Below are 8,272 nucleotides of genomic sequence, written 5' to 3'. Positions count from 1 at the left end.
GCAGATGATCAAAAGGGTGTTGCGTGCAACGGAGGGCCACATTGAAGCTACGCCGTATTTAGCTGTTTCAAATTCACCTTGTTGTTCATACTTGCTCCTCTCCATGCCTGAGACACTCAACAGCCTTTCCTGAACTCAACATTATATCTAGAACTCCTCTAGCACCATGCAGCATCGAGGTTAGGGTACTTTCAGTTTTTGCAGTGATGTGAACTGGTTTTGATAGACTGAAACTGATACAGCTGATCAAATGTTAAATATTATGATACTCCACTGCCCAGCCATATGTTCATGCTTAAAGAATGTACAGTATGGACTTATTATTAGCAGAGGAGCAAGCAGATTATGTCCTCCAACTAAATGATAGATAGATAGATAGATAGATAGATAGATAGATAGATAGATAGATAGAAAAGTTTATTTATCCCACGTATGGGAAATTGTCATATGTTTCTAAATGAATAAACACATAGGAAACTGCATGAAAAAAATAAATAAAAAATCAACCTAAGTGTGAAATGGGGCCCCAAATGGTGTGCTATTTGGCTGACAGTGCAACGACGCCAACGATAATAACTGCAGCACTATGAACAGTGCAGACAGAATAAGAAACATGTGGTTAAATAGAGCAAGAACAGTGGTTAGACAAGTGAGATGTGCTCATCAAGTTCTGACATTCAGGCGCAGTGGGCTGTTTGACATGAGACATATGATATAAGACACTGTTTATTTATACCACGTATGGGAAATTACCTTGTCACAGTAGCCGGGAATTTGACAAGAATATATACCAAACCTGTAATGAATTCGACAGGAAAATTACCAAAAAAAAAAAACAATAACAACACTGAAAAATATATAGAGAAAAATAAAAATATAAAGACATTCTATATATACAGTGTGGTGGTGGAAACTTTACAAATATGCAATTGCTGAAACTATAAAACTATAATATGGTGAGGCAGTGGGTTGTGCAACGTAAGGCAGTGCAAAAAGCAGATTTATTTGTGCAAAAAATAACTGTAAAAACCAAAAACGAGGCCTCGTCTAACTATTGTTGACACAGGCTGGTGTTGTACAACCTGATGGCAGCTGGAATGAAGGACCTGCGCTAGCATGACTTCCTGCAGTGTGGATGCAGCAGTCTGCTGCTGAAGGAGCTGCTTAGGTCCCCTACAGTCTGATGCAGTGGGTGAGAGGGGTCGTCCATGATTGATGTCAGCTTGGCTAACGTCCTCCTCTCACCCACCTCCTCGATGGAGTCCAGAGAGCAGTCCAGGACAGAGCCGGCCTGTCTGACCAGCTTGTTCAGTCTCTTGCTGTCCCTCTCTGAGCTCCCACTGCTCCAGCAGACCACTGCATACAGGATGGATACAGAAGCCACCACAGAGTCATAGAAAGTCCTGAGCAGTGACCTGCACACCCCAAACCACCTCAGGTGTCTCAGCAGGCAAAGACGACTTGAGACTTGATCAAAACATCATCTAAAGCTGAGAGAGGGAGGGTTTTAAACTTGAATTCAATGTAATTGTGGGCATGAGAGAGTAGGTGTCATGAAAATAAGTAAAGAGGGGAACCTTTAAGTGTTTCTGATGTGGGTTAAAGCTTTAATGAAAGCCATGCAGGGCCAGGGGAGGGAAATGAGAGTGGCATTAAACTGAAATAAAGGCTGCATTTTACAGAAGAGACAGTCTTTGCTTAAACTTTACAATATAACAGAGTAGCGTTTTAAAAGCCCGGCCACAGCACTGTAATCCAGCACTACAGAAGAGATCAAGGCGTTTCATGTAATTTAAAGCGGAGTTTTTAATTCTGCAGGGCTTGTTAAAAACCCACAGGCCTAATCCCGTCATCAGCTTGAACGCAAAAGGAAAGAAAGCTGTAGAGAAAGCGAGAATAGTCCGTTGCAAAGGAAAATAGCTGCATGTGAAATAAACTCTGAAATTCCTCTGGACCAAGCCCCGGCTACCACTGGTTGCTCACAAACTGCTTATGATCGACCTGTGAGTGTGAGAATAAAAATAACATTAGAATAGTCCAAATATCTACCACGTGCGCTCCGTAGGAATGGAGTGACTCTGCAGAGTGGTATGTCCGGGAAAGCTACGGGTTAATTTAAGACTAGGAGCAAAACCTGTTGCCAATTAGGAGCAGTGAGCGCCACATGTGGGCTAGACGTAGCTATCTCCAGAAGGGGCAAAGGGGGCAGAAGCCGCAATGTGCGCAATGGAGACAAGTCGAACGACTGTGCAGTCACTTGTCTGAGTCCAATTGGAAGTTACAGGTATGCGCAGTTTCTGAAAGGATTTTTTTCTCTCAAAGGAATGATCTAAAGGATTCCACAAGACTGAAGGATCAATACGCAAAGGGGCCACCATTCATAAGTGGCCTGTTTACATTGTTATTGTTGAGGACTGCAACATGGCACGCATCTCTGCGATACTTTTAATTTTTGTCACAACTATACTCGGCAGCGAATCTGAGGTCTGCCGGGGGACGCGCTGCTTCTCTGGCCAGGATTGGAACAGACCGTGTGTCGGCGCGCACTGCCAGGGGCGCACGGAGACGTCCCCGTCCCGACGGCCGTTCCACAACACTGCGCATTCCAGGCAGGGACACGTCTATCCCAGCCACCAGCAGGATGCTAATTTCAATCAGCACCAAGCCAAGAGCTCGCCCATAACACCGTACACCGTCATCCAGGCACAGCACGGAGGCTTTACGCAGTCATCGACAGGTACGGATGGCATCAGGAGGACGAACCCGAGGACCATCACGGCAGAGGTGTTTCATCCTGGCTGCGCCGGTGGGACCTGTCCAACGACGGTCTCTCATCACCCCACGAACGATGACAGTGCAACGCGGGACTGCAAAGGCATTGGATGTAAACTGCCCCTTCGGATGCGCCAGAGGCACAAACCTTGCGTAGGAGAAGGTTGCGGTACGCACGGAGACGACGGGAGAGGAGACTCTTCACCAGTCCATGTGACGGACAGAGCGGCACAATTTCTGGATGAGCTCCCAGACTTTGGGTCGGAACGTGGAGCATCGATACAGCTGACATGTGACATGAAACCAGGTCGGTATCACCAGCCAGTGATTAGAATGTTTAACGATAGACAACTAAACTTCAGAAGCCATAAATGATCTATAGTCCACAGTAGTTGCAATAGTTTCTTTCTTTCTTTTCCAGGGACTAATGAGGTTCCCTCCGAAGATGCTCTTGTGCTGCAACTGCAGCTGTCTAAGAGCCAGGACAGGCTGGTTGAGGCCCTCAGGGGCCAGCAGAACGAGGTCAAGGAGCTGCAGAGGCTACTCAGTGAGCAGCAGGGGACGCTGGTCAACCAGCAGAGAGAAATACTGGCGCAGCAGAGCAGGATGTATGAGCAGATGGAGCAGGTAAGTCTGCTGTGAAGATGAGGAGAAAGATGTGAACAGCTTTCCAACACACAAAGCTAAAACAGAGCACATACCATGGCCCAGATGACTGTGAATTTTCACATGTTAGTGGTCATGGGTTTTGCTTTGTGGGCTCTGATTCAAGAAACATAATTTAGATGAAGGCATGGAAAACTCCTAATCTACAGAAGTTTTGTTTTGCTGACCACTGACCTTGTCTGAGATCAATTCCATATGTTGATCAGAGGAAGAGCGTGTTCTGCACCACAGATGAAATCTTAACACTTATTTAGAGTCGACTAATAAAGGCTGCACAAAATCATCATGCTAGTTAATATAGTGTATTTAGATCACAAGTCATGGTGGTGGTCACCATGGTCACACTAGAACTGTTGGTACCATTAGATATTTTGTTTTTCTTCTTCCAGGTCAAAGCCCAGTACAGCACGTTGATGGACAGCGTCAAACAAACATCTTTCCAGAACCTCCAGGGGGAGCTAGACAGTCACATGGAAACCTTGAGTGGGCAGGTTAGAACCCACCAAGCACAGCAGGCTCTGTCTCTGCACAAGGTGGACATGGAGGCCAGTGTGATGGAGGTAAAACAAAATCTAATCTAGTTTATGTTAAATTTGTCTTCCCCCAACTGGCATATAATAATATACGATTGACAGAACAGCTAAGATACATGACATTGATTCACCTGCTGTCACTACTGCTGAAATAATTTTTGTGTTTGCTGGTTTCAGGTAGGTCGGTCTCTGCTGGCCTGTGGCAGCTGTGGTGCAGAGGAGTACTGTGGCTTCACTAACGGCCATCCACGCTGTGAGAAGTGCACCATCTGTCCTGCCGGTTTCTTCCTGGTCGCCCAGTGTTCAGTCCATGCAGACAGGATCTGCCAGGTCAGAAGAAGAAGTAATTTCTTATACCACAAACACTGGACAGGTGACAACTAATACTATCAAGACACGTTTTCACTGCATCAAATATTTAAGAGATTCAATCTGTTTGTCATTACAGGACAGAGATGAATGTCTTGAAATATCCGATCTGTGTGGAGATCAGCAGAAGTGTCTCAACACTCCAGGTACTGTTAATTAATGTCAACTTTTAACAATATTGTTGTGTGATAAAGCTTTGCCAGTTTTATCATAATTTTCCTCTTCTTGACTTGCTGAACATCTCTAAATATTATAAATATGTTGAAACCAGTCTGCTGTAATATCACCAGGTGGATTCAGGTGCCAAGATATGACAGAGCGAGATGTCAAGTCAGGAATGTGTGGACATGGCTACTTCTACAACTCAGATATGGATGAGTGTCAGGCCTGCAATGAGTGTGATGGAGAACCTGTGGCTTCACCTTGTACCTTAACCTCAGACACCATCTGCGCTGGCCCTGCTGCTGGCGACAGCGCCCTCTCTCTGTCCTGGGCTGGAGATGTGAGTCTGCAGGTGTCAAAAGGCCACATCTTGGCTCATGCCTTCCCCAGCGTGAAGCTACACATCCAAGGAAGAGGCGATGCTGCTCTGGTGTCCGCTGAGGATGGACACCTGGTGCTGAGGCAGCACGGTCTGGTTTGGCTAGATGAGAATCTCTCTGTGAGCCACGGCTGCCGCAGCTTCATCCAGGTGTGTCTGCGTATGAACAACACAGATGGCTCTGAAGGTCGCGACCTCAGTGGTGTACGGGTGGAACAGCGGGAGGAGAGGTCGCTTCAAAGTGTCAGCGTCAGTGGGGTGGCAGAGGTCGCCCCGGGTCACCTCGTGTCCCTCTTCCTCCAGAGCGCCAGTCATCACTGTAACCAAACCAGTGAAGGTCTGCAGCTGTACGACTCCTCCGCACCTACACTCAGCCTCCTCTGGATCTCTCATGACACCGGGGCTGTTGCCATGACGGCACAGGCGATGGTCTCCACACATTACCACACAAACTATCGCCCAGTCTTCCGCACCATCTCTTCCTCTGACCCCTATGTCGTGGGACTGACTCATGACGGCAGAGGGATCCGTTTTGCAGAGAGTGGCACAGTGCGTTTTGTATTCCAGCAGGCACTGTACTCTATGGGCCAGGCATGTGTGAGTGACGGATTCCAAATTTTGGCATATCTCAACCACAATGGAACCAGTGCAGAGCTGTTCCGTGCATTTAAACCAGGTGTCCATTATCGGGACACATCCATCTCTCTGTCTGGAGTGACTAAAGTCGGTCCTGGGGACACGCTGGGCTTTGAGATCCTCTCTCCTGCTCAATGTAATGTCCGCTTCTTTGGTGATGAAACAGGCATCAGCATTCTCAGTTTGGTTTGGGTGCCCGCTGCCATTTCTTCGTCTCTTTCTGCTTCTGTGGCACACACCGGCCTTCCATCAGGAGCAGTTCGAAACAAGCCGCTGTTCTTCCACCAGATCAGCCCCCAGGTGCCCCAGTTAGGACTGCTGGTCAAAGGGTCTGCAGACCAGAGACGAGATTTTGTCTTCAGGGAGAGCGGCACTGCCAGTTTGGCTCTGGACATTAAACTCATTCACTCCTGCAACATGGTCAAGGTGACTCTGCTCAGGCGAAGTGAGACAGAGGGATCAGGAAGGGGCCGCGAGGTACAGGGACCTCGGCCCGTTGTCATGGCTCAGCAGGTGGCTGGCCAGATGCCCGAGGGCAGCCACTGGGCTAGTGTGAGTCTGAGGGCGTCCTTCCAGGTTCACAACGGCACCGCAGTTTTCTTCACTTTGGACTGTGTGCGAGGACGGGTCAACCAGATCAGCCACCAAACAGGAAGTGGGGTGTCAGTGCTCTGGGTGGCAGCATAATAAAAGAAAGCTAAACTTTGTGGGGTCTTTCCATGTTTTAAAGACCATTAGGCCATTTACAAGATTCCTTTTAAAGGAATAGGTTGACCTTTTGGAAACTATGTTTTACCCTAATTTTGACACTAACAAAATATTTCCACTACAAACTTTAAAACACAGCAATTAACACATATCTTCTTATGTGAAATCTATAGATAAAGTGTGAAACAACACTGCAAGATTTTCTGCTAGCTGTTTCCCCCTGCCGCCAGTCTTTGTGCTAAGCTAACAGTCTTCTGACGTTCATATTTGACTGGCAGAGTAGTGTTCTCCTTTATCCGTATCTCCACAAGCTGCTTAACTTTTTAGTGGTTTCTTTTTTTCTTTCTTTTTTGTTAGACGCTAAAATATTGACTATGGAGTATTTAAAAATGTAGCATTTTGCAGCAATCATATTTAAAAAGTCATTATATATAATTCAAGTATTAGTAATGACAGCTCTTAACTGTATTTACATGAGCTTTCTGCTCTTTTTATGTTCCAAACTTCCATGTTTTTCCCTTTTTTTGTGTTTTATTTATGTAATTCAGTTCCCCTGTTGACACCAAAGGACCTTCAGAACATTCTGGTTGTGACTACGGCGTTTTCTGCTGCTGGTTTTCATTCCTGAGAGTGTTTTTTAAGAGCATGTGTTTCATGTTAGGCACCATTTCTAATGTGAGTATCCACTGCATGCCTTGTTTAATGACCACTTTGTGCATCTTATTCTGTAGAATCTCTAAGGCCCAGTAGAAATTAAACTGCTATTTTAACAGCTTATGTAGTAACCAACATTAAACTGTAATAAAGTGTATATTTGATGTTTTCTAGTAAATCCAATAAAATATATATTTGTTTTACCATATGTTTTTCTCCAACTGCTGATTAAGGACTCTACTTGGTATAACATGGATGGTTGTAATTTAAAGTGAGATGTTGTAACTACAGCCAAGTAAAAATGACACATCTTTGCTTACAGTAGTTTGGGGTTTTGAATAATTGAATAATAACCTTAATTAGCTTGTAGTGGTGTATGTTAGCTAATGTTAGCAAACAAACAGTAATATAGCTGAAGAGTCAGTTCCAATACAGCCTTTAAATTTATTACTGTGTACTTTTATGTGAACAATAATGCTTGGTTGCATGTGGTAATGTCGTGAGAACGCTACAGTAAAGCAACTGGTGCTGCCAACGAGGCTAACAGTCAAGCTAACGACTGGGTAAGTTAATATAGGAAAATTACAGAAAATTTCACAAATTGTGAACTTTGACCATACCAGGTTGTGAATACCACAGAAAGTGTGAAGACTTTTCTCATGAACATTGTAAACACAAGACAGTTCAAGGGTATCATAAACTGGTGTTCTATAACCAGTAGCTTGTAGTGGCTAATGTTTGCTAATGTTAGCAAACAAACGCAGAGAGATTTTGACTTTATTGCTATTATCTTCTATTTCTCCACTCTGGGACATATTAAATGATTGTAACAACTGCAGTTATTGCAATCTTTTAGCATTTACCCCCAAAGTTATTAGGACACAGCTGTAGCTTGTAAGCAGACGTAGCTTAGCAATTAGCTGAGCTTGTTCACAATTCAAGCACTAATTCGCAACACTTTTTTTATTTAAAGCGCATGAATGTGAGAGCACAGCAAAGTATATCACTGCATATTAAACAAATTCTCACTGTGTTTTTTGTCATGGCATGGATGCTCAACTGCTTTGAGAAGGGCATGCTTCTCCCACAGCATTCATTCATAAATTGATGAGGGATAATCTTACGCTAACTAATCTCCAGGCCTCGGTCACAGACTGAATCATGCTTGCTCTTGGTAGAAACTGCCAGGTGTTTGCTATTACACATCAAAGAGCGGAGGTCCTTTATCATAAATTTAAACAGTTGAAATTATATTAGCCGGGTAGTTAACCTCATAATGGCCTTCCTACTCACTTCCACCAAGGGCCCTCAGTCTGGAGTGCTGCGCTGCTTTGGCACAAGATCAAAAAGCACATTACGATCCTGGGCATATGTTCTATGAAAACTGGTGGAC

At 44.9% G+C, this 8,272-nt stretch overlaps 2 protein-coding genes across 2 annotated transcripts; both read left to right on the top strand.

The window, feature by feature from the left end:
* Positions 1 to 2,421: 2,421 nt before the first annotated feature.
* On the top strand, positions 2,422 to 3,793 carry LOC311489866 (uncharacterized protein; the record flags this gene model as incomplete). The annotated part of the gene is made up of 2 exons (XM_084547177.1): positions 2,422 to 3,079; positions 3,194 to 3,793. 2 exons carry the CDS (start codon positions 2,422 to 2,424, stop codon positions 3,412 to 3,414), a joined length of 879 nt encoding a protein of 292 aa, XP_084403303.1. The 3' UTR covers positions 3,415 to 3,793.
* A 46-nt stretch (positions 3,794 to 3,839) lies between these two features.
* Positions 3,840 to 7,026, top strand: LOC311488850 (uncharacterized protein). Its single transcript, XM_084545707.1, has 4 exons — positions 3,840 to 3,998; positions 4,149 to 4,301; positions 4,420 to 4,486; positions 4,631 to 7,026. Exons 1-4 carry the CDS (start codon positions 3,852 to 3,854, stop codon positions 6,202 to 6,204), a joined length of 1,941 nt encoding a protein of 646 aa, XP_084401833.1. The 5' UTR covers positions 3,840 to 3,851; the 3' UTR covers positions 6,205 to 7,026.
* The last annotated feature ends 1,246 nt before the right edge of the window (positions 7,027 to 8,272 follow it).

The sequence above is a fragment of the Chelon labrosus genome (genome assembly GCF_963514085.1).
Source record: "Chelon labrosus genome assembly, chromosome: 6".
Taxonomy (NCBI): Eukaryota; Metazoa; Chordata; class Actinopteri; order Mugiliformes; family Mugilidae; genus Chelon; species Chelon labrosus.
The sequence above is the reverse complement of the archived record's forward strand: the minus strand, read 5'-3'. Positions and strand labels throughout refer to the sequence as shown.